The 25,347-nt window shown below is 40.2% G+C and overlaps 2 protein-coding genes across 2 annotated transcripts; one reads left to right on the top strand and one right to left on the bottom strand.

Annotated features, from left to right (window-relative positions):
* Window positions 1-6,539: 6,539 nt before the first annotated feature.
* LOC137837733 (uncharacterized) lies at window positions 6,540-7,007 on the bottom strand. Its single transcript, XM_068646841.1, has one exon. It carries the CDS (start codon window positions 7,005-7,007, stop codon window positions 6,540-6,542), a length of 468 nt encoding a protein of 155 aa, XP_068502942.1.
* Window positions 7,008-12,150: 5,143 nt separating this feature from the next.
* LOC137837740 (uncharacterized) lies at window positions 12,151-15,188 on the top strand. Its single transcript, XM_090297742.1, has 5 exons — window positions 12,151-12,266; window positions 12,410-13,264; window positions 13,417-13,721; window positions 14,915-15,130; window positions 15,172-15,188. The coding sequence occupies exons 1-5, from the start codon at window positions 12,151-12,153 to the stop codon at window positions 15,186-15,188; spliced, it is 1,509 nt and encodes a 502-aa protein (XP_090153868.1).
* Window positions 15,189-25,347: the final 10,159 nt, after the last annotated feature.

Genomic DNA, 25,347 nt, shown 5'->3' with positions numbered 1-25,347 from the left:
CAACTTAACTGAAATAAAATTTCAAGTGGGTGGCGTTCCACGTTCTGGGGATTGCTCCTCCATCCAGAGTTTCCAGCCGATAAGCTCCATTCTCCGATGCCTTAACCACTCTGTATGGACCTGTCCACTTTGGAGACAACTTGTTTTCCATCTCATTCTGATGCGCCTTTCTCATCACCAGATCACCTTCCTGGAAACGCCTGAGCCTCACCTTGGAGTTGTGCCTCCGTTCTACTCTTCTCTTGACGGCTTCAGCACTAACTCTGGCTTCTTCTCGCACTTCGTCCAGTAGGTCGAGATTCACCTTTCGTTCTTCGTTGGATTCTTCGGCAATGAAATTCAAAAACCTGGGGGAGCTTTCCTGTATCTCCACGGGAATCATGGCATCTGTCCCGTAGACAAGGCTAAAGGGTGTCTCATGGGTGCTGGACTGTGGAGTGGTACGGTAGGACCATACGATTCTGGGGACCTCCTCTGCCTAGTTTCCTTTAGCTTTCTCTAGTCTTCGCTTCAGCCCCCTGAGCAGTACTCGGTTGGCTGACTCCACCTGCCCATTGGTTTGTGGGTGTTCCACCGAGGCGAAAACCTGCTGTATCTTTAACTCCTCGCACATCTTCCTTAGCTGATGACTTGTGAACTGGGTGCCATTGTCGGAGACCAGCCTCTTGGGTACTCCGAAACGACAGACAATGTTCTTCTAGACAAAGTGCTCGACTTTCTGTGCGGTGATGTGCGCGACTGGTTCTGCCTCCACCCACTTGGTGAAATACTCGATGGCCACGATGAGGAAGTTCATCTGCCTTATCGCCAGGGGAAAAGGTCCTAGGATGTCGATTCCCCATGTGTGAAATGGCCACGGGCTATGGATGGACTTCAACTCCTCGGGAGGTGCCTTATGCCAGTCTGCGTGAAGTTGACACTGTTTGCAACGTTGAGCATACCTCACGCAGTCTTCCTTCAGCGTTGGCTAGTAGTACCCCGCGCGGAGGATCCTACTTGCCAAAGCGCGACCACCTACATGACTTCCGCATACCCCCTCGTGTAGCTCTGACATAAGTCTAGTGCATTGCTCGCCATACACGCAGATCTGCACAGGATGAGAAAACCCAAATCTAAACAGGTTCCCATCAATCAAAGTAAACTTACTCGAGCTCCTCTTTATTCTTTTTGCCTCTTTCGGGTCAAGTGGGAGTACACCATCTTCTAAGTACAACTGGGACGGTGTTATCCACGTGTCGGGCTCCCTAACAGCGCAGACTTCCATCGCCTCATCGGTCTTTGCCGGTCGCGCTCTAACCCTCGGCGCTTTCAACGTTTCTTGAGTCAGTGAACGATGACCGATCGTCAGACGCTCCATCGATTTGTACACTTGAAGTACCTGGTTGTCTGACACGAACGCTCGCGGTACCTTCAAGGTCTCCTGAATGACGATCCTCTGTTTTCCCCCCTTGCCTGAGTTGGCCAGCTTGGCAAGCAGGTCTGCTCTGGCATTTTGCTCTCTCGGCACATGAACTAGTTCAAACTCGGTGAAGGACGTCTTCAGAAGCTGTACGTATTCCGGGTAAGCTGCCATCTGGGGATCTTTCGCCTGGAACTCCCCTGTAACTTGCCCGGTGACTAGCAAAGAGTCACTCTTAACAACCAGACTTCTTGCTCCCATTTCTCTTGCTAGCAACATTCCTGCGATCAGGGCTTCATACTCCGCCTGATTGTTGCTAGCCTTGAAGGCAAAGCGGAGGGACTGCTCGATCAGCACTCCGTTCGGGCCTTCCAAAATGACCCCAGCGCCGCTCCCCTGCTGATTGGAGGAGCCATCCACTGATAATACCCATCGAAAGTCTAAACCTTCTGAAGGTGTCGCGACCGACGACAGCTCGACCACAAAGTCGGCGAACACCTGCCCCTTTATCGGTCCTCGGGGCTCGTACTGAATGTCGAACTCTGACAATTCCACCGCCCACTTGACCATCCTTCCCGCTACGTCTGGTTTCTTTAGCACCTTTTGGATGCGCAAATCTGTCATTACCACTACTGTGAAGCAGTGGAAATAATTTCTGAGTCTTCTCGCTGAAAATACCACCGCTAGGGCAGCCTTCTCGAGGGCTTGGTACCTTGTTTCAGGGCCTTGCAGTACCTTACTCACAAAGTACACAGGCTTCTGAACCTGATCTTGCTCTTGCACCAGGACTGAACTGACTGCTCTATCCGTCACAACAAAGTATAGACGAAGAGGGGTGCCCACTTGTGGTTTACGCAAGACCGGTGGGCTTGCCAGGTACTCCTTCAACTTGATGAAGGCCTCCTCGCACTCCTGTGTCCAAAGGAATCTGTTGTTGCGCTTAAGACACTGGAAGTACGGATGACCTTTCTCCCCTCCAGCGGACATAAACCGGGATAATGCTGCCAACCGACCGGTGAGTTGCTGCACCTCCTTCACCGTCGTTGGACTCCTCATCGCCACGATTGCTGCGCACTTCTCTGGATTAGCTTCGATTCCACGCTCTGTCAGGACGAAACCTAAGAACTTCCCACCCTCCACGCCAAAAATACATTTCTCAGGGTTGAGCTTCAACCTGTACTTGGCGATGGTGGTGAATAATTCCTCCAGATCGGCCACATGATGCTCCTTCTCTCGGGATGTGACCACCATGTCATCTACATATGCATGCACGTTCCTTCCAAGCATGGGCGAGAGCACCCTATCCATAAGTCGCTGGTAGGTAGCCCCCGCATTCTTCAGCCCGAACGACATTACCTTGTAGCAGTAGCAAGACCGTTCAGTCATGAATGCGGTCTTGCATTCATCCCTGGGGTGCATTCTGATCTGGTTGTATCCTGAGAATGCATCCAAGAAGCTGAGTAGCTTCCCCCCTGATGCGCTATCCACTAGAGTGTCTATACTGGGCAGAGGGTAAGAATTATTGGGGCATGCCTTGTTGAGGTCAGTGAAGTCCACGCACATCCTCCACTTGCCGTTTGGCTTCTGCACCAGTACCACGTTCGCTACCCACTCAGGGTACTGGATCTCCCTGATGTCCCTGCGGCAAGGAGCTTTTGCGCTTCGTCGTGGATCACTTTCCTCCTTTCTTCGTTGAATTTCCTTCGCCTCTGACGCATAGGTCGAACTTTAGGATCCATCGATAGGCGATGGCAAAGGAAGTCAGGGTCGATTCCTGGCATGTCAGATGCTGACCATGCGAACACGCCCATGTGCTTCTCGATCACCCCGGCGATCAGCCTTCGTTCTTCTTCGCCGAGCGATCCTCCCAACTTGAACCTTTTCCTCATTATATCTACTTCTACCCACCCCTCAGCTGGGTGGGGTCTTCTCTCGTTGGCGATGACCGCCCTCGCGATCCCTGACTCGCGAGGAGTGATCATGCCCTCCTCCTCCACTTCCACCTGAGCTACCTGAGAGCCCCCTAGCGTAGCATCCTCCATCTCCTGATCGCCATGCGTTCCCCTAACCACCGATCGCTCTTCGAGCACACCTGGTGGTGGTGTTGAGGTGACATGGCATATGCTCCTCTTCTGCCTGAGGCTGTTCTCATAACAGCGTCTAGCCTCAGCCTGATCTGACTTGATGGTTATTACGGTCCCCTCCATCGACGGCAGCTTCAGCTTCATGTGCCTTGTCGATGGCACTGCACCCAACCTATTGAGTGTTGGCCTACCCAGCAAGATGTTGTACGCAGAAGGGGCATTCACCACCAAGTACTTTATCTTTTCGGTGCGGGCTGTTGTTCCATCGGTGAACGTCGTCCTCAGCTCAATGTACCCCCTTACCTCTACCTGATCCCCTGCAAAGCCGTAAAGACACCCGGTATACGGCCTTAGTTGATCGGGGGACAGCTGCAACTTGTTGAACGTCGGCCAAAACATGACGTCTGCCGAGCTCCCTTGGTCTACGAGCACTCTGTGCACTCGCCTTCCTACTGTGATGAGGGAGATGACCACAGGATCGTTGTCGTGCGGTACAACGTCCTGTAGATCAGCTTTCTTGAAAGTGATGTCTACCTCGGGGAAATGGCCCTCGTTTACCAAGTGCACGGCCATAACCGATCGAGCATGCCTTCTTCTTTGTGATGCGGTGCACCCCCCACCGGAGAAGCCTCCTGCAATTGTTCGCACCTCTCCGTGCACAGGGATTTAATGCTGCTGTTCTCCTGCCTAGGCCCCCGATGCGCGATCACCCTGCGCCTCCCGCAGGTAATCTGCCAGGAACCTAGACTTTACCAACTCCGCCAGCTAGTGTCCCAACGCCAAGCAGGAGTGGAGTGTGTGGCCAAAGGCTTGGTGAAACTCACACCACTCGTTCTTCTTCCTCCCAAGTACCTTATCTGTCTTCTCTGGTACTCGGAGCCTTGCAGCTATGGCAGGAAGGGCGATCAGATCCGCCAACTCTACCATGAAATCGTATCTTGGGGGTGCATTATTCTCCCTTGCACGCCCCCTACCCTGGTCCTTCCTGGGTGCATAAGGACGAGGTTTCCCCTGCACCTTCTTTCCCTCCTTTGCCTCATGCACCCTTGCTGCTGTTGCTTCCCCTGTCCTCCACGCGGCTTCGGTGGTGCAACACTTCCTCTTTTCTCAGAAACCTCTGTCTCTGCCACTATGTGCGCCACCGCGCGCCGCCGGATCTCCGAAAGGTGCTGGGATGGCTCCTGATGAGCGACTCACTGAAAGGACCAGGCAGCACTCCCTTCTTAAACGCATGCACTAGCATATCCTCGTCCTTGCTGGGCAATCTAACCACTTGTGCTCCGAAGCGGTTGAGGTAGTCTTTCAGCGACTCACCTTGATATTGGCGTACATCGAACAGATCGTACGACACCACTGAAGGTGCTCTGTTAACGATGTACTGCTCAGTGAAAAGCTTCGAAAACTGATGAAAGGACGTGATCTGACCCTCTGGCAGACTCACGAACCATTCCATGGCGATTCCACTCAGTGTACTCATGAACATCTTGCAGTACACGGCATCTGAGCCCCCAGACAGCATCATCTGAGTGTGGAACGCCGTCAGATGCGCTTCTGGATCTTCTACCCCCCTGAACGACGCCTTCACTCCCACCAGGTTGGGAGGCACCACGGTTTTCATGATTTCAGGGGAGAATGGCATAGGGAACGCTCTCGGAGGCGATGGTGGCATCGACATCCTTTCTTCAACTGCGTGTTCCTTCTGCGCCTGTAACGTCCTTCTCAGCTCCTCATTAACGCGATTCAGCTCATCATTCTTGCTCTGCGATGCAGCCAACTCCGCCTGCATCTTCTCTTGTTCAGCTCTCGACGCTGCGACTTTGTCCTGCAGCGCACGCATCATCTCCAGGACCTGCGCCATTGTCACAGCTCCTTCCTCAGCAGATGGCGCAGGTGATGTTTGTCTGGTTCTCCTCATTTTCTCAGCAAAAAACTCAGCAAAAACTTTGAGAAACTTCAGAAACTTTGGTGTGGATGGGACCACCATTCACAGGGCCCCACGGTGGGCACCAAATGATCCTGTCGTCAACTCAAGCGTGGAGGAATTGCTTTGTCGCTTCCTTACCCCGCCTATGCAATTGTGTTATCCGCAAGAATGCTCTTAGAACCTTCTCCGGGAACATCAAACGCAACCTGCAAAACACACAGACGGCGCCTCTAGCGGCCGTTTGCACTCCGACGCTCAAGTTAGGTCACAGAACCACCAACAAAAGTGTCACTGAATCTCTCTTTGATTCTCTTTTTTCTCTCTCTCTCTCTGTGTCTGTGCCTAACAGAATTTTGTTACGCTATCCTCTGCGTGTGTCAGAATTTTGTTACGCTATTGTGCGAAAACGTACCAAAATGAGTAAAAACGTGGGGGTGTACCTTTCACGACGCGGAGTGCACCTTTATCTTGGCCGCGCCTCTCTCAGATGGTGACACGTGGAGGCATGCAACTCACATCTAACCGTACACGTGACACTACCTGAAGGGCTCTAGCGCATCTCTTTGTGCGCCTAAGTTATTCCCTTGCGGAGTAACTTAGCGCATTTCTTCCATCTGGGTGAATCGCACACTCCTAGGAGAACGCCAGGTGTGGCTGGACTAGGCACACTCACCAAGCATTGCTCTCTGCATAAACGATTTCCCCTTCACGATGTCATGCACGTAATGGGTTAAGAGAGTCACCAATCAGTGACCGGTTTACTAACTCCCTCAGGCCACTCTCGGGCACGATTCTACCGGCGAGCAGCTCCTCTTTCTCTGAGATATGATCATGCGAGGTCCATGCGTAACGCTCTCGCTGGGAATCTCAGTCCCAGTTTAACTGCGTGTAACACGAAACCCCGATGACCATGCACCCGATGAATGATCGGTGCTCTATTGCTTCTCGCGTTCTCCCCCCAGGTGTTTATCTTGGAACTGATCTGTCGGTGGCCACTCGGTTACTACCCACTGATCACCGTTCTGGGTGATCTCCTCCCTGATTTCTCTGCCACCTGATCCACGTGTCACCCTGCGAGTGGTCCACGTGGTTATCTGATGCTGACGTCATCGACTACCGATGACCGACTGGATCACAAGGTAATCTCTTCCACCGTCTCTTCTTGAGGAATCTCATGAAAGAGCTTTAGACAATGTCCATTCACCTTAAATATCTTTGTAGACGTTAGACTCTGCAATTCCACAACACCATGAGGATGGACATGGGTGATAAAAAATGGACCAATCCATCTTGAGCGCAACTTTCCAGGCATAAGCTTTAATCTGGAGTTGAACATTAACACACGTTGTCCTGCAACAAGCTCCTTGCTAGTGATGAAGTGGTCATGGAGACGCTTGGTCCTCTCCTTGTAAAATTTTGAGTTCTCATATGCCTCCAAACTGATCTCATCCAACTCTTGCATCTGGAGTTTTCGCTGCTCTCCTGTCTTGTCATAATTCATGTTGCATGCCTTTATTGCCCAATAAGCTTTGCTCGATCTCCACAGGTAGATGACAAGCTTTTCAAAACCTAGAGCCCAAATTCTTGGATTTGACAACATGAAAGAACTTTACAAAGAAGATCATGATTTTGCATCCATCTTCGCTAAGTGTGAACATAGAGCTCAAGGAGGATTTAATGTGTCTGAGGGGTATCTTTTTAAGAAAGGATAACTTTGTATACCCCAAGGAACACATAGAAAACTTCTTGTAAAGGAATCTCATGAAGGAGGTCTCATGGGCCATTTTGGAGTATATAAGACTCTTAATCTTTTAAAAGGAAAATTCTTTTGGCCTCATATAAGACGAGATGTTCAAAGACATTATTTTAGATGTATTTCATGTTTAAAAGCTAAATCTAAAACAATGCCTCATGGACTCTATACTCCTTTACCTATTGCAAGTGCTCCATGGGAAGACATTAACATGGATTTTATTCTAGGGCTCCTTAGGACGGCAAGAGGTTTTGACTCCATTTTTGTGGTTGTGGACCGTTTTAGCAAAATGGGACATTTTATTCCATGCCACAAAGTGGATGATGCTCAAAATGTTTCCAAACACTTCTTTAGAGAAGTGGTAAGACTTCATGGATTACCTAGAAGCATAGTATCGGATAGAGATCCAAAATTCACAAGTCATTTTTAGAAAACCCTTTGGGGGAAACTTGGCACTAAACTTCAATTTTCAACATCTTGTCATCCTCAAACGGATGGACAAACAGAAGTAGTCAATAGATCTCTTTCTACTATGCTTAGGGCGGTCATGAAGGGTAGCCACAAATCTTGGGATGAGTACCTTCCCCATATTGAATTTGCATATAATAGAGTAGTTCACAAGACTACTAATATTTCTCCATTTGAAGTTGTATATGGATTTAATCCTCTTACTCTTTTAGATTTGTTACCCCTTCCTAATCCACAAACTTTTGTGCATAAGGAAGGAGCTACAAAAGCTGAATTTGTTAAGAAAATGCATGAGAGGGTTAAAGAACAAATACAACAACAAACTGAGAAATATATTAAACATAACAATAAGGGAAAGAGAAAAATCATTTTTGAGGAAGGAGATCTAGTTTGTCTTCATCTTAGGAAGGATAGATTTCCAACTAAGAGAAAGTCTAAACTTAGTCCCCGAGGTGATGGACCTTTCCAAGTCCTCAAGAAAATCAATAACAATGCATATAAACTTGATTTACCTGTGGAATATGGAGTGCATGATACTTTTAATGTCATTGATTTGTCTCCTTTTGTAGGTAATAATGAAGACGAAGAAGCATTAGATTTGAGGACAAATCCTTTTCAAGAGGGAGGGGATGATGGAAGAGGCCCAAGCAGCAACTCAAATGAAAGCCCACCAAAGTGTAGAATTAGGCCAACCACTAGAGCCATGGCTAAGAAGCTTCAAGAAGACTGGAATACTGCTACTGATGGTCGAGAAACTTTCTTATACATGTTCAAGACGCCATAGACTATAGTGTAGGTAGCATTTAAATTCTTGTCAAAATTAGCATAGGAAATTTCTTTTGTAATTTTTGTTAAAATGAAGATTGGTACCTAAAATACCAACCTAGGTTTAATTAGAGTTTCTTAAACTTCTAATTAAACCTAGGCCGGTCCAAAGCAACCCCAATTGGAGTGCAAGTTCTAGAATCCTTGCACATTCTAGATCCTTGAACATGCCTTCCATGTGCTCCCATTTTTTGGGCCAATTTCAATTAGAGTAAGTTTGAATTTCCCTCCTTTTGCTTTTATGTAAATCGGCCCTCACTTGCTATATAAGGAGTGGCTTGGTTCATGTTTTCACAAGATTAATATACTAGTGAATTGCTGCCAAATTTGAGTCAATTTCACTTCTTGTCAAAAACCTCTCAAGGTTAGACTATTGATCTTCAAACTACACACTACCTAATGGAGATCAAGTAGAAGAAGAGACTAAGGCTCAAGTTCAAGATTCTCAAAGGAAAATTAGCTCATCACCCTTCATACCTCAAAGGATTACAAGGAGCAAAGCTAAAGTTTTGGGTAATAGGGTGCAAATGTTTTCCCCTTTTTTGTAATTACACTTGTATAAAATTGTAAAACATATAAGAGTAGTGTTTAGGAAGGTGCTAAAAGGGAAACCAAAAAGACACCTCCATTTGTGTAGCACCTTAGGCGTTAGTTTAGGAAAAGGATAGAAGAAATGACTCTTTCTATTCCTTTATGGCTTAGGCGCTAGTTTAGAAGGAACTAGAAAGTAAACCTTCAAGCTCCTTCTCATTTGTAAATTTGCGACCAACCCTCTCTATTATAAAAGGGGTGCATGGGTCTTTGAAAAAAAAAGTTTGAAATTGAGTTTTTAGAAAGAAATCTCTACCGAATTGGTGAGTGGGTGTGAGAGGCTTGTGTCTTCTCCTCTTATAGTCTTATCTTGGGAGATCTCTTGGGCTCTCAAGTGGCGATAACAACACTCATCTTGAAGCCAACCATCCTTCAAGTGGCGTGCACAATTCCAAGAGCTCCAACCACATAAGTTTCCTTGTCCTTTTCATCTTGTTCTTCCATACCCATTCCAAATCAAACTCTAAAACATGTCTTTGTTGTTTCTTGTTTTCAATCAGTAGACCTTGTTTAGTTTGTGATTATGTTCGGTGGTTTGCATGGGTTCGTTGTTCTTGTGGTTCTAAATGTGTTTGTTGAAGTTTTAATCGGTGCATTAGCTTTCTTTCCTTGTTTCATGCAGTTCATATGTTGAAAAATGGGTTTCTATGTGAGATTGGCTTGGTTATTGTGTTCTTGATTAAGTTCTTGAATGGGTAAAGAATCTTGATCCAATTCTAAAGGTGCCTATTCATGTTCCAACTCATATTGAATTCATAACATGTTCATATCATGTGGTATCATGAGTCTTAGGTGTGTTCTTGTGTGTTTGAGTTGTTTTTTGCACTTTTAATTCAAGAATTTTACATTCTTGTTCTTTAATTTCATATACCTTGCCTTTATTGTCATTAGCATTCTGTTTTTTACTGTTTTTGGGTATTTCTTGCTGTTTTCTTGTTCTTAATACATTGTGTTTGTGTCATTTTGATTTTTGAATCTCTATAAGTTTTGTCAAAGTCATGTTTCTCCCAAAAAGTTATCAATTCTATGTAGTCCTTTTGTTTATAATTTTGGTTTCTTGATTTTTTTTAATTGAGTATAGTTTTATGTATTTGTTTTCTTGATCCTTTTGTGCCTTTTCTTTTTAGATTTGAGTTCTTACTTGTATTTTAGATCTATACAAGTTCTTGAAATATCAATTCTATTATGTCTTTTGAAGTTCTCAATTCTGTTTTTTTCATTTTCCATTAGGTTTCCTCTGTTTTCTTGAAAATGTGTTGACTGTTTGGGTTTGTTAAAATTTCATTGATTACTCTAAAATTCTGAAATTCTGGATTTGAGTTTTTGAGAGTGTTACAAAAAAGTAGAAAAAAAGAAGTGAGTCAAAATTCTAAACAGAAAAAAAAAATGATAAATCAAATACGTCCAATTTGTAATTCTGGCACAAAAAAAATACAGTAAAGTGGCAGTAATTTTACAAAATTTATCACAATTAATTGGTGCACTATTTTTGTGTGATTCCAGTTTCATTGTTGAGATAAGATCTTGAACTTTATTTGTTTTAAATTTCATAATCCAGTTTGATTTCTTCAGTTCCAGATAAATCTGTAAAGTCACGCACAATTTACATAAAATTCTAGTAGTTCTATTTTTTTGTTTTCTTCATCTACTCTAGTGCTTTTCTTTAGGTTTCTTTTGTGTGCCATCTTTTAATTGAGTACCTTATTTTTCTTGCTTGTATTTTCTTCACTATTCTTTGAGTTTGTTATATATCTTGTATTCCTTTTGATATAGCCCTTTCTTGTTTACACCTTTTCTGCTTGTCTTTTATTGTTCTTTAAGTTTTGTGGTGTATTGGCTTTAAGAGAGAGTGCTTTGCTTTGACATATTTCATTTTAGAGTTAACAAAAGCCCAAGAGCATATTGGTTGAGGGAAGTATTCTTTCTTGGAGTGATTTGATTATCTTTTTAATTTTCATTACAACATCATAATTGTTCCATTTTCTAACCTTGTTTTTTCTTGAAATTGTTTGTTCTTTGTTCTTTGTGTTTGCTGTTTTCTTTTTTCTAATGGCTGCATATTCAAGTGGTGACTCTTCCAAACCACACTCTCCTCATAGAGCATTTATTCTTGGTGAATTGAAAGAGTAAAAACATTCCCTTGCACAAAAGGATGAAGCTATAAAAAAGTTGGAGGAAAGATTACAAAGACTTGAAATGAATCATGATAGATCAACCAATTCCACCCATGGAAGCCACCATGCTCATAGACATTCTTCAAGGAGTTCTTCCAATGCTCACGACAATGAAAAATAACATAGAAGGAGGAGGCATCACCACCATCATGGAGATAGGCATCATCATGAAGATGGGCGGCAAAATGTGGCAAAGCCTTATTTTCCAATTGTAAAATTGTCTAGTTTTAGTGGGGATAGTGATCCTAATTGTATTTAGGTTGGGAGCCTAAATTTGAACAAATCTTTCATGTACATGAGTTCCAAGAAGACCAAAGGGTTAGATTAGCCTCTTTAGAAATTTTAGACTATGCCATGTCATGGTGGCATAAGACTCTTATGAACATTGGGCTAAACAAGAGAGCTCACGTGGTTTCTTGGGACAATTTAAAAGAGTGTATGCGTGATAGATTTGTTCCACCACACTTTAGGAAAGACCTATTGTTGAAGCTCCAAAGGCTTCACCAAGGCACGCTAAGTGTGGATGCATATTTCAAGGAATTAGATATGCTTTTAATTAAGGTTTAGGGTTTAGGGTTGAAGCTAAAATGGCTAGGTTTGTAAGTGTTCTTAGGAGGGATATCCAAGATGTTGTGGAACTTCATGAGTATTCATCTTTAAAAACTTTACTTCACCTTGCCATCAAGGTTGAAACTTAAATTTCAAAGAAAAATGCTTTCAAAAACACTCATAATGATGGCTTCTACAACAACTCTTGGAAAAATAAAAACAAATATTTTTCAAAGTATCCTCCTAAAGAGTCATATTCCAAAGCTAGAGATTATAAGCCTTCAACGTCTAATCATAAGTCTCCAACCAAATCGTCTAGTAAGAAGTGTTTTAAATGTTTGGGATATGGTCACATAGCTTCTAATTTCCCTTCTAAAAGAAATATGTTTATACATGATGGGGTAGTGGTTAGTGGGCATGATTCTGCATCCTCTAGGCATTCTTCCCCTTCTAGAACACCAAGTGAGCATGAAAGCGAAAGTCCACTTGAGGGTAACTTGTTGGTAGTGAGACGTCTTCTTGGTCAAGTTTTAAAGCCCTTTGATGAAAGTCAAAGAGAAAATATTTTTCATACAAGATGTCTCATTAATGACAAGCTATGTTCTTTGATTGTGGATGGGGTAGTTGTGCTAATGTGGCTAGTACAAGAGTGGTAGATAATCTTGGATTGTCTACTATCTCTCATACAAAGCCCTACAAATTACAATGGTTAAGTGAAGTAGGAGAGATCATTGTTAACAAGCAAGTCCTCATTAATTTCACTATTGGTAAATACAAAGATGAGGTCTTGTGTGATGTTGTTCCAATGGAAGCTACACATGTTCTATTGGGTAGGCCATGGCAATTTGATAGAAAAGTTTTTCATGATGGCTTTACCAATAAACTTTATTTTGACTTCCATGGACACAAGATCATACTAAAGTCTCTCTCTCCAAGAGAGGTCCATGAGGACCAAGTTCAAATGAAGCAAAAAAGGGAGAATGAAAATAAAAAAAGTTCTAAGAAGAACCTTCTTATTTCTGGCCATGCGGTCAATAAGGTAATAGCTTCTCACAAGCCTATTTTTTTAGCTATTCCTAGGACTCTTGCGTTAGAAAAGGGTGAGGTTAGTCCAACATGTTTAGATAGATTGGTAAAGGAATTTCAAGATGTGTTTCAAGATCCTCCTAAGGGTTTACCACCTTTAAGAGGGATTGAACATCAAATTGATTTAATTTCGGGAGCATCTTTGCCAAATCGTCCTGCATATAGGACCAACCCAAGTGAAACAAAAGATATACGCCAACAAGTTGAGGAGTTAATTGCCAAAGGGTGGGTACAAGATAATATGAGCCCTTGTGCCATGCCTATCATACTTGTCCCTAAAAAGGATGGGTCATGGAGGATGTGTTCGAAGAATGAAAATAAGGTAATAGCTTCTCACAAACCGATTTTTTTAGCTATTCCTAGGACTTTTGCGTTAGAAAAGGATGAGGTTAGTCCAACATGTTTAGATAGATTGGTAAAGGAATTTCAAGATGTGTTTCAAGATCCTCCTAAGGGTTTACCACCTTTAAGAGGGATTGAACATCAAATTGATTTAATTTCGGGAGCATCTTTGCCAAATCGTCCTGCATATAGGACCAACCCAAGTGAAACAAAAGAGATACCAAAATTGATATTAAGAATGGTTATAACCAAATTCGTATTAAACCGGGAGATGAACGGAAAACTGCTTTTAAGACCAACTTTGGCTTGTGTGAGTGGTTAGTTATGCCATTTGGTTTGACTAATGCACCAAGTACATTCATGCGTCTCATGCATCATGTCTTAAGACCATTCATTGGCAAGTTTGTGGTAGTTTATATTGATGACATTCTCATTTATAGCTTGTCTTTGGGTGATCATGAAATGCATGTTAGACTAGTTTTGGAAACCCTTAGGAAAGAAGATTTGTATGTTAACCTTGCTAAATGTATGTTTGCGCTTGATCATATAGAATTCCTTGGATTTTTAGTGAGAAATTGAAAGGAAGTCATCTAAATTATTCCACTTATGATAAGGAGTTATATGCACTTGTTAGAGCTTTGTATAATTGGCAACATTATCTTTTTCCTAAAGAATTTTTGATTCATAGTGATCATGAATCTCTTAAATATTTGAAAATCCAAAACAAGCTTAATAAGAGGCATGCTAAGTGGGTGGAATTCCTTGAGCAATTCTCTTATGTGATCAAACACAAGCAAGGTAAAATTAATGTTGTTGCCGATGCGCTTTCTAGACGTTATACCTTGTTAAACCTTTTAGATGTCCAATTTCTTGGGTTTGATCACATCAAGGAACTTTATCATGATGACCTTAATTTTTCTCTCATCTTTCAAAAGTGTGCTAAAGGTGGACACAAAGATTTTTTCTTACAAAATGGATTTCTTTTTAAAGGTAAACGAATTCGTGTTCCCCAAAGCTCTATTAGACAATCTCTTGTTAGAGAAGCACACGAGGGTGGATTAATGGGACATTTTGGGGTAGCAAAAACTTTAGATACTTTGCATGAGCATTTCTTTTGGCCTCACATGCGAAAATCCGTACATAGCTTTTGTGATAAGTGTATAGCATGTAGAAGGGCTAAATCTAAAGTGCAACCCCATGGCTTGTATACCCCTATTCCAATTCCAACAATGCCTTGGGCAGATATTTCCATGGATTTTATTTTAGGACTTCCCAAGACATCAAAAGGAATGGATTCTATCTTTGTGGTTGTGGATCGATTTTATAAAATGGCTCATTTTATACCATGCCACAAAGTAGATGATGCGTGCTTTATTGCAAATCTTTTCTTTAAGGAAATTGTTAGATTACATGGGATTCCTCGAAGCATTGTTTCTGATAGAGATTCTAAGTTCTTAAGCCACTTTTGGAGGACCTTATGGGGCAAACTTGGCACAAAACTTTTGTTTTCTACTACATGCCACCCCCAAACTGATGGCCAAACTGAGGTGGTTAATAGAACTTTGGATCAAATGCTAAGATGCTTTATTTCTGGGAACCCTAGGGTATGGGAGAATTTACTACCTCATGTTGAGTTTGCTTATAATAGAGTAGTAAATTCTACCACTTCCCATTCTCCTTTTGAGGTTGTGTATGGATTTAATCCTTTAACACCTCTAGATCTTCTTCGAATTCCAATACTTGATGATGTTCTATACAAAGATGGTTTTGAAAAAGCTTATTTTATAAAAGATTTGCATAATCACATCAAGTTACAAATTGAGAAGAAAGTTGACAAATATGCTGAAAATGCCAACAAAAGGAGAAAGGCATTAGTTTTTGAAATTGTTTATTGGGTTTCGCTTCATTTGAGAAAGGATCGTTTTCCTACTCAAAGTAAGTCAAAGCTTATGCCTTGTGGAGGTGGTCCTTTTCAGGTCATCAAGAGGATTAATGATAATGCTTGTGAGTTAGATATGCCTGATACTTTTCTTGGTAGTCATACTTTTAATATCAGTGATCTAACTCCTTTTTCTATAAGTCTTCAGACATTATTGCAAACAAACTTGATTAAAATACAAGTCCTAGCTCTGATACCAATTGTTGGGTTTAATAGTGTCAAAGTTCAAGAGGGGGGGGGGGGGGTGAATTGACCTTTTAAAAGTTTCTCGCAGAATCAGTATTTATCACAGTACACAGAAAATAAATCGATTTATTTGGAAATGAACAGATTTATTTTGGCACTGTTTATGTTTGAAAACCATTATATCAGCCAAGTTAATCACTAGATTATGCAGATTGATTTTCCAGATGCACACACACACACTTATTTTAGGAGTATATTATGAAACACCCAAATCAGTGACCTTCAATTTTATAGGCAAGTGATAAAGGTTCAATTATTAGCTTGACAATCAATTGGGTAACCTATCACAATCAACCTGTTTCAGTTGTATTTAACAGATCATATATATTCTTCACAGAACCATGCTGATTTTCTAGAAAATAAGAACTGTATGAACAAGCCCAGAAAGAACAGATATATTTTTAATTGAACAGATTCAATTTCTGGCAGATTAACAGATAAGCGTGAATTAGAGTGCAGAGATTAAGGGAAAATGAACATAAAGCAATTATATTGGTTCACTCCAATGAGCTACATCCAGTCTTCACCTAAACCAAGGTGAAATTCACTAAATCACAATTCAAACAACCACAAACACCACTGTTCTTGAACCCTACAAGAACTTTGGTACACTTGCTGAAAAAAACTATTTCAGCATACACACTCTTCAAGAAACCCTATCAAGAAGAGTTTAAAACCACACTTTTACAAGAATTGAAATGTGAAACGAATACACCTGATAAAGGATGCAGAAATCTGCCTTCACCCTGTAGAACAGATCGCTTAAACAGTAGCAGCACCTCTTACCAAGCTTTGGAACCAAACAAGAACAAGCACACCTTTGATTTTTGAAATCTTTCAAAAACACATGCTAATTCTCTGTAAATCCTTAATTCTCTGATGTAAAACTTGTTTTCTCAATTGTCTGATTGATTCTTAAACACAGGAACAAGTTTTCTTTTTATAGAAAAACAACTTATAACATATTTCCGAAAAACAATTAAAGCTGTTATAAAAAGAACAGATTGAAAATAAAATGAACAGATTTATTTTCAAAAAGCAGTTAGAGAATTTGTTATGTGAAGGTGACTCAGTCAACCTTTCTGGTGCAGGGACAAAACGAAAAATCGTTTAAGATAAACATTGCACCAGACTAAAAAGAATCTATTCATTTACAGATGAACAAATTTATTTTTCAAAACGATAATAGAAAAAACATAACTATTGAAACACAGTCGTTTTGAAAGGTAGAAGATTTAGTCAAAATACTTGATGCACAAAATCTAATTTTCACAAGACTTAGCCAAAGCATGAGTTTAAAAAAGAATCTGTTTATTTAGAAAAGAAAAGATTTATTTTTATGCAGTAAACGTGTTTTTTGTAAAACATGTGAAAAAATGTTTAAGAAATTTTGTGCTTGCTCTCATCACATGGTCAAGGGTTAAGAGGTGAGTTACTCAGCAAAAAACCTACTCTTAAACAACCTCTAAACTCTACCTAAGACATTCTTAAAGCAAATGTAAATATACATGAAATGGACATAAATGGCTTCATCAAACACATGTCTTGAAGGAGCAGCAACCATCAAGCCCATAGCTCTGTTGCTTTAAGAACCTGTACTGCACCAAATACTAAACCAAAAAATTGAACCATTGCATAACATGTGAATCAGTTTTAAGGTGCAAAATGTAACTTCCTGTTTCAGCTAGCTTCAGCTACCATGGTGAGCTATTTTTCTCCCCCTTTGGATTCATTAAAAAGCATTTAAGCATAGGGAAAGATAAAATAGAAACATAACCATAACAGTCCAGGAAACAAACACAAATTGTTCAGCATTACAGAAATTAAGAACTGATAAAAGAAAGCATGGAAAGCAAGATACTTCTAATCTTTGTAGTATAACTCTGCAAGCTGCACCTGAACTCCTTCAATTTGATCATTAAGGTGTTGAAACCTTGCTTAAGTGATCTCAAAATATGCCCTCTGTTCTGTTGTCATGACATCAAGGCGATACAGAACTTGCCTTTCAAACATGGATAATGGTTCACCTCGGTATTATGGAGTTTGATAGGCAACAATAGCATTCTGATGAGTTGCAGCAGCCTCTTCATGCACTGATTGGGGAGCTGGTGAATCTCCTCTGATTTCTACAGATGGAGAGCTTGTCCTATGACTTCCAGCATGACCAGCAGATGGCTCTTGCCCGTAGGAATGATGGATAACATAACATGAGTGTTCTGCAGCTTGAACCGTGTCATCTTCCATGGGAACAACCTCATCTCCATCTTCATTGTTGAGGTTTGAGGCTCGATGTTCTTCTTGAGGATCCTTACCTTTGAGAATCACCCAACTGTCCTCTACTTTGTGAAACCCCATTTTTGTGAGAGTTGAGTTGTCAATCTCACTCACAGCTTTGATGGGTTCATTTCGCTCATTGGAAGTGTCAATAACAAAATGGTCAATCAATTTTGAAACAAGTATAACATAGGGAAAGCGATAATCAGTTAACCTTTTAGATTTCAGCATGTGCTCATTGATTATATACACCCAGTTTACCTTGATCAGATTCCTAATGCAGTATAAAAGGATTAAATCCTCTTCATGTAAAACAACATGATTTGTACCTCTTGGGATGAGTTGCCATGCTATAATGTAGGCAACAAGACGTGGTGTAAGGTTCAAATGACCTGCATGGAATCTGCTTATGCTCTGGGCAGGGTTCCTCATACAGCTTTTGTAATACTGAAGTTTGTTGAACTCCTGAATCCCACTTGTGTTCCCTTTTCCAACCTTTAGACCAAAATATTTGATTCCAGCCACTGAATTTCAGACATCACTGGTGACCTTCATTTTGATCCCTTTCACATAGGAGACAATGTTCTTTCCATCCAAGGTTAGGTTAGTGTAAAACACTTTGACTAAATCAGGATACACATTACCCGTTAATTCCAGCAGCTTTTTCAGTTTCTGGAGCTTCAATGCAACCCTTGTTTCTGCCAGTTTTTCTGATTTCAGCCAGTTGAAATCCAACACCTTGGGTATGTTAATCTGCTTTCTGGTCATTTCGTGGATGTAGGCATTGATACCCTCTTCATCTCCAGCTAACCAGCCTTCAAGCACTCCTTGAAATGTGCTTTGCCTGTCCTGGTTCTTCTTTTTTTGTCTTGAAGAAGAAGCCATGGTTGAACCAGAATTTTCTCTTTATTTCAAGTGGTGAGAACCGAAAATGGACAACCAATGTGGGTAGCAGATTTTTACACAGATTTATATTGTAAAATGAATGAGTTGATGTGGCAGTTATGAATGGATATGCATGAAGATTTTATGCTCTGAAATTGTGCAGAGAATATTTGAAAATATGCAGCAAATATTTAGGGTCACGAAGCACACATACCACACCTTGATTGAGCACCCAAACCATCAAATCGGTTACATAACCATGACCAAAACCGTCAAAGGTACAGTGGTTAATGCCCACTAAGTCAGTCAATCCGTCAAAGATCAGAATTTCTCTTTCCTAGTCATCAAAGCATATCAGTACCAAAAATAAACACATTTAATTTTTCACTGCGAGGTACAATTGACATTTATAATTCCCAATTCATTAAGCAGAAAATTAAACCTATCTTTAACCAATGGTTTTGTGAACAAATCCGCAAGTTGTAAATCTGTACCAATGAACTTAATCTCACATGTTCCATTTGAAATGTGTTCCCTTAGGAAATGATGCCTAATTTCAATGTGTTTGGTTCTTGAATGCATGACAGGATTTTTGGTTAAGTTGATTGCACTTGTGTTATCACACAACAGAGGTATATGGTTAAGTAAGATACCAAAGTCATTCAATTGTTGTCTTAGCCATATGGTTTGAGCACAACAACTCCCTGCTGCAATGTACTCTGCTTCAGCAGTGGAGAGAGCAACACAAGCCTATTTTTTGCATTGCCTATCAATTTTACAACCTGCAAAGTCTGAATCAGAATATCCAGTTAAACTTAATAAGATGTTACCTGGATACCACAAGCCAACTTCTTTAGTTCCTTGCAAATACTTCAAAATCCTTTTCGCAGCATTGTAGTGTGATTCTTTAGGAGCAGATTGAAACCGAGCACACATGCACATTGCAAACATTATGTCAGGCCTGCTGGCAGTGAGATACAGTAGTGATCCTATGAGTCCTCTGTATTTGGTTTCATCAACAGGAATTCCATCTTCATCATGATCCAAGTGACAGTAAGTTGAGAAGGGTGTGCTGATTGGTTTGCACTTGTCCATTTCAAATTTCCTCAGCAGATGTTTGCAATACTTAACTTGATTCAAGAAAATTCCATCCTTGAGTTGTTTGACCTGCAAGCCTAGAAAATAGTTCAACTCACCCATCATTGACATTTCAAACTCACTTTTCATGATTTCCACAAAAGTTTCACACAATTCTTCATTGTTTGATCCTAAAATGATATCATCCACATATACTTATACTAGAATTGTGTCATCCCCTTTCTTCTTGATGAACAAGGTCTTATCTGATGTGCCTCTGTTATAGCCTTGTGAGGTGAGGAAATCACTTAGCCTCTCATACCATTGCCTAGGAGCTTGCATAGAGAGCCTTTTTGAGTTTGAACACGTGTCCTGGATGCTGATGGTCTTCAAAACCTGGTGGTTGTGAAACAAATACCTCTTCATTTATATAACCATTCAAGAAGGCACTCTTCACATCCATTTGAAATAGCTTGAACCCTTTGATGCAGGAGAAGGCAAGTAACAATCTGACAACTTCTAGCCGAGCCACTAGTGCATATGTCTCATCATAGTCTATTCCTTCTTCTTGATTATACCCTTTAGCCACTAACCTAGCCTTATTTCTGGTAATCACCCCATGCTCATCCATTTTGTTTCTGAATACCCATTTTGTTCCAATTATATTCATCTCAGGTATCCTAGGAACAAGAGTCCAGACCTCATTTAGAGCAAATTGATTCAGTTCCTCTTGCATGGCCAAAATCCAGTTGCTGTCCTTGAGAGCCTCATTCAAGTTTTTGGGTTCTACTTGAGATACAAAGGCCATTGTTTCACAGAAGTTATTCAAGGACTTTCTAGTTGATACTCCTTTCTCAATGTTCCCAATGACATTATCAAGGGTTAGGTCTCTTGGGGTTTTCCACTCTTTTGGCAAACCTGCAGACACAGTAGGTTCTTGCATAGCATGTGCATCAACAGTATCAATATGAATCGATTCATTTTGATTTAAAACAGATTTAAATTCATTACTGTCAAGGTCATCAGCAGTAGTTTTAGTTATGCTATGATCAGCTTCATCAAATACAACATGCATTGGTTCTTATACTATGAGCAACCTTTTATTGAAGACTCTATATGCATGACCATTCAAAGCATAACCAATGTGCACACCTTCATCAGATTTAGCATCAAATTTACCTAGATTTTCTTTGCCATTATTCAATACAAAGCATTTACACCCAAATACCCTAAGGTGGCTCACACTAGGTTTCCTGCCCTTATACAATTCATATGGAGTTTTCTTAAGAATTGGTCTAATTAAGGTTGTGTTTAACACATAAGCTGCAGTATAGACTGCATCTGCTAAAAAATACTTAGGAAGCTTAGATTCATTTCACATGGTTCTAGCTAGTTCTTCTAATGACCTGTTTTTCCTTTCAACTACACCATTTTGTTAGGGAGTCCTAAGGGCTGAAAGGGTGTGTGATATCCCATGCTTCTCACAGAACCTCTCAAATCTAGCATTCTGAAACTCTCCCCCATGATCACTTCAAATTGATTTTATGCAGCAACCATTTTCATTTTGCAGAACCTTTGCTAATTTCTTAAAAGCAATGTAAGCATCATTTTTATGTGCAAGAAACAAAGTCCATGTAAATCTAGAGTAGTCATCCACAACAACTAAAGCATACAAATTTCCAACCAAGCTAGCAACTCTAGATGGTTCAAATAAGTCCATATGTAATACATCCAATGGATTTTTTGTAGAAACAATATCTTTTGAATTGAAAGAGGATCTGATTTGTTTACCTTTCACACAAGCATCACAGAGCCTGTTATCCTGAAATTTAATGTTAGGTAAACCAAAAACTAGATCTTTATAAGTGATTAGTGTGTATGTGAGCTAATCTCTTGTGCCACAGCCAAGACTCATCACTTCTAGATAGCAAACACTCATTTGAAGAGTTAGTTTCCATGATATTCAAAAGATATATGTTATTCACTCTCTTGAGCTCTAGCTCATGCTCCATTAGCTTTCCAAATAGTGCAGCAGTTCCCAGCTTTGACAGATCACGGCTTTCCGATATGGCAGTCACCTTTGGTTGCCAGCTTCTGTCGAGGCACTTCAATACCTTTATGTTGAGTTCCTCTCTGTCAAATTCCTTTCCCAAACCAGTAAGGTGATTCGCAATATGAGTGAACCTTTTTTGCACACTCTCCTCGGGTTGCATTCTAAACAATTCATATTCTTGAATGAGAAAATGTTTTCTTGACCTCTTCACATCTTCAGTACCCTCATGAGTGACTTCTAGGACTTCCCACATCTCCTTAGCTGAATTACATTGGGATATCCTGAAGAAATCATCCATTGTTAATGCAGAGGTTATGATGTTCTTGGCCACAAGATCATATTGAGCCTTCCTCCTTTCGGTCTCATTCCATTCAGATCTTGGCTTTACCACTTCTTCATCCTTGACAACCTGCATTGGCACATAGGGTCCATGGACCACAGCTTCCCAAATTAATGCATCAATAGATTCCATGAAAATTCATATTCTAATTTTCCAAAACGCATAATTCATTCCATTGAACATAGGTGGTCTATTAATAGCAGATCCCTCAGCAAAAAGCACTTTGAACTCATACATTATTGCAAACAAACTTGATTAAAATACAAGTCCTAGCTCTGATACCAATTGTTGGGTTTAATAGTGTCAAAGTTTAAGAGGGGGGGGGGGTGAATTGACCTTTCAAAAGTTTCTCGCAGAATCAGTATTTATCACAGTACACAAAAAATAAATCGATTTATTTGGAAATGAACAAATTTATTTTGGCACTGTTTATATCAGCCAAGTTAATCACTAGATTATGTAGATTGATTTTCCAGATACACACACACTTATTTTCGGAGTATATTATGAAACACACAAATTAGTGACCTTCAATTTTATAGGCAAGTGATAAAGGTTCAATTATTAGCTTGACAATCAATTGGGTAACCTATCACAATCAACCTGTTTCAGTTGTATTTAACAGATCATATATCTTCTTCATAGAACCATGCTGATTTTCCAGAAAATAAGAACTGTATGAAGAAGCCCAAAAAGAACAGATCTATTTTTAACTGAACAGATTCAATTTCTGGCAGATTAACAGATAAGCGTGAATTAGAGTGCAGAGATTAAGGGAGAATGAACACAAAGCAATTATATTGGTTCACTCCAATGAGCTACATCCAGTCTTCACCTAAACCAAGGTGAAATTCACTAAATCACAATTAAAACAACCACAAACACCATTGTTCTTGAACCCTACAAGAACTTTGGTACACTTGCTGAAAAACACTATTTCAGCATACACACTCTTTAAGAAACCCTATCAAGAAGAGTTTACAACCACACTTTTACAAGAATTGAAATGTGAAACGAATACACCTGATAGAGGATGCAGAAATTTGCCTTAACCTAGTTGAACAGATCGCTTAAACAGTAGCAGTACCTCTCACCAAGTTTTGGAACCAAACAAGAACAAGCACACCTTTGATTTTTGAAATCTTTCAAGAACACATGCTAATTCTCTGTAAATCCTTAATTCTCTTATGTAAATCTTGTTTTCTCAATTGTCTGATTGATTCTTAAACACATGAACAAGTTTTCTTTTTATAGAAAAACAACTTATAACAGATTTTCGAAAAAGAGTTAAAGTTGTTATAAAAAGAACATATTGAAAATAAAATGAACAGATTTATTTTCAAAAAGCAGTTAAAGAATTTGTTATGTGAAGGTCACTCAGTCAACCATTTTGGTGTAGGGACAAAACGAAAAACCGTATAAGATAAGCATTGTACCAGACTAAAAAGAATCTATTCATTTACAGATGAAAAAATTTATTTTTCAAAACGATAACAAAAAAAACTTAACTATTGAAACACAGTCGTTTTGAAAGGTACAAGACTTAGTCAAAATACTTGATGCACAAAATCTAATTTTCGCAAGACTTAGCCAAAGCATCAGTTTAAAAAAGAATCTGTTTATTTAGAAAAGAACAGATTTATTTTTATGCAGTAAACGTGTTTTATGTAAAACATGTGAAAAACAGTTTAAGAAATTTTGTGTTTGCTCTCATCACATGGTCAGGGGTTAAGAGGTGAGTTACTCAGCAAAAAGCCTACTCTTAAACAACCTCTAAACTCTACCTAATACATTCTTAAAGCAAATGTAAATATACATGAAATGTACACAAATGGGTTCATCAAACACATGTCTTGAAGGGGCAGCAACCATCTTCAACAGGTAGAACTTGTTTAGTTTGTTATTATATTTGGTAGTTTGCATGGGTTTGTTGTTCTTGTGGTTCTAAATGTGTTTGTTGAAGTTGTAATCGGTGCATTAGCTTTCTTTCCTTGTTTCATTCGGTTCATATATTGAAAAATGGGTTTCTATGTGAGTTTGGCTTGGTTCATGTGTTCTTGATTAAGTTCTTGAATGGGTAAAGATTCTGGATCCAAATCTAAAAATGCCTATTCATGTTCCAACTCATAGAATTCATAACATGTTCATATCATGTTCTTGGGTTCATATCACTACCAAAGAGATATTGCCTCACCACTCTCATTCCCTACCTAGCATGCACCTCCAAGGCCACCACACCTCTTAGGAGGGCCTTGACCGTAGACATCCATTGTGCTTCCGCCATTTCACCAACAAAAACTCCAATCATGAAGGCACTTCTCCATCACATAAGCTTTAATCTGGAGTTGATCATTAACAAACTCCTTGCAAGTGATGAAGTGGTCATGGAGACGCTTGGTCTGTTGGGTTTAATAGTGCCAAAGTTCAAGAGGGGGGGTGAATTGACCTTTTAAAACTTTATCGCAGAAACAGTGTTTAACACAGTTTTACAGAAAAGTAAATCGATTTATGTGAAAATGAACAGATTTATTTCAGCACTGTTTTTGTTTGAAAAGCTTTTAATTCAGCAAGGTTAATCACAAGATTATGCAGTGAGAATTTCCAGCAGCACACACACAAATATCAGATTTGAAAAAACAGTGAAACACAAAACAGCAAGCTTCAATTTCAAGCACGTGATTAATGTTCAATTGATAGCATGCTAATTAATTGAGTGACCTTTGCAAACAAGCTGTTCCAGTGGCTTTTAACAGACTATGAGTGTTCTTCTTGATGTCAAGCAATTTACAGAAATTAAGAACAATGAATCACAGAACAGCAAGCTTCAACTTTGAGCAATTGTTTAAGGTTCAATTAATAGCTTTGACAGTTTCTTGAACAACTTATCACAGTCAATCTGTTCCAATGGTTTTTAGCAGATTATATATGTTCTTATCAGATTCAAACACCTTTTTCAGAAATCAAGAACAGTTTGCTCAGTGCCCAGAAAGAACAGATTTATTTTCAATTGAACAGATTTATTTCTTTGCTGTTTTATCAATTATGCAGAAACGAAATTGCAGAGAGAGAGAGAGAATGAACACAAGCAATTATACTGGTTCACTCAACCTGAGCTACATCCAGTCTTCACCAACAACAGGTGGAAATCACTAACACACAGTACAACCAAGTACAATTCCCACTGTTCTTGAAACCTACAAGAACTTAGGTACTCTTGCTGAAAAAAACCTATTTCAGCATACACACACACCCACTCTTCAAGAACACCTATCAAGAAGAGTGTTCAACCAAACTATTACAAGAAAGAGATGTGAAACGACTGCACCTGATTGAGGATA

The sequence above is a fragment of the Phaseolus vulgaris genome, chromosome 11 (genome assembly GCF_051622355.1).
Source record: "Phaseolus vulgaris cultivar YP4 chromosome 11, ASM5162235v1, whole genome shotgun sequence".
In the NCBI taxonomy this organism is placed as follows: domain Eukaryota; kingdom Viridiplantae; phylum Streptophyta; class Magnoliopsida; order Fabales; family Fabaceae; genus Phaseolus; species Phaseolus vulgaris.
This window is presented reverse-complemented; position numbering and strand designations above follow the sequence as displayed.

Excerpts from the sequence above, each read along its gene's own strand:
- LOC137837733 (XM_068646841.1), bottom strand. The coding sequence starts at position 7,007 with ATGTTGTCAAATCCAAGAATTTGGGCTCTAGGTTTTGAAAAGCTTGTC.
- LOC137837740 (XM_090297742.1), top strand. The coding sequence starts at position 12,151 with ATGTTTATACATGATGGGGTAGTGGTTAGTGGGCATGATTCTGCATCC. Across the intron at positions 12,267-12,409 it reads AGTCCACTTGAGGGTAACTT|TACAAGAGTGGTAGATAATC; the intron begins GTTGGTAGTGAG and ends TAATGTGGCTAG. Across the intron at positions 13,722-14,914 it reads GTATGTTAACCTTGCTAAAT|ATCTTCTTCGAATTCCAATA; the intron begins GTATGTTTGCGC and ends TAACACCTCTAG.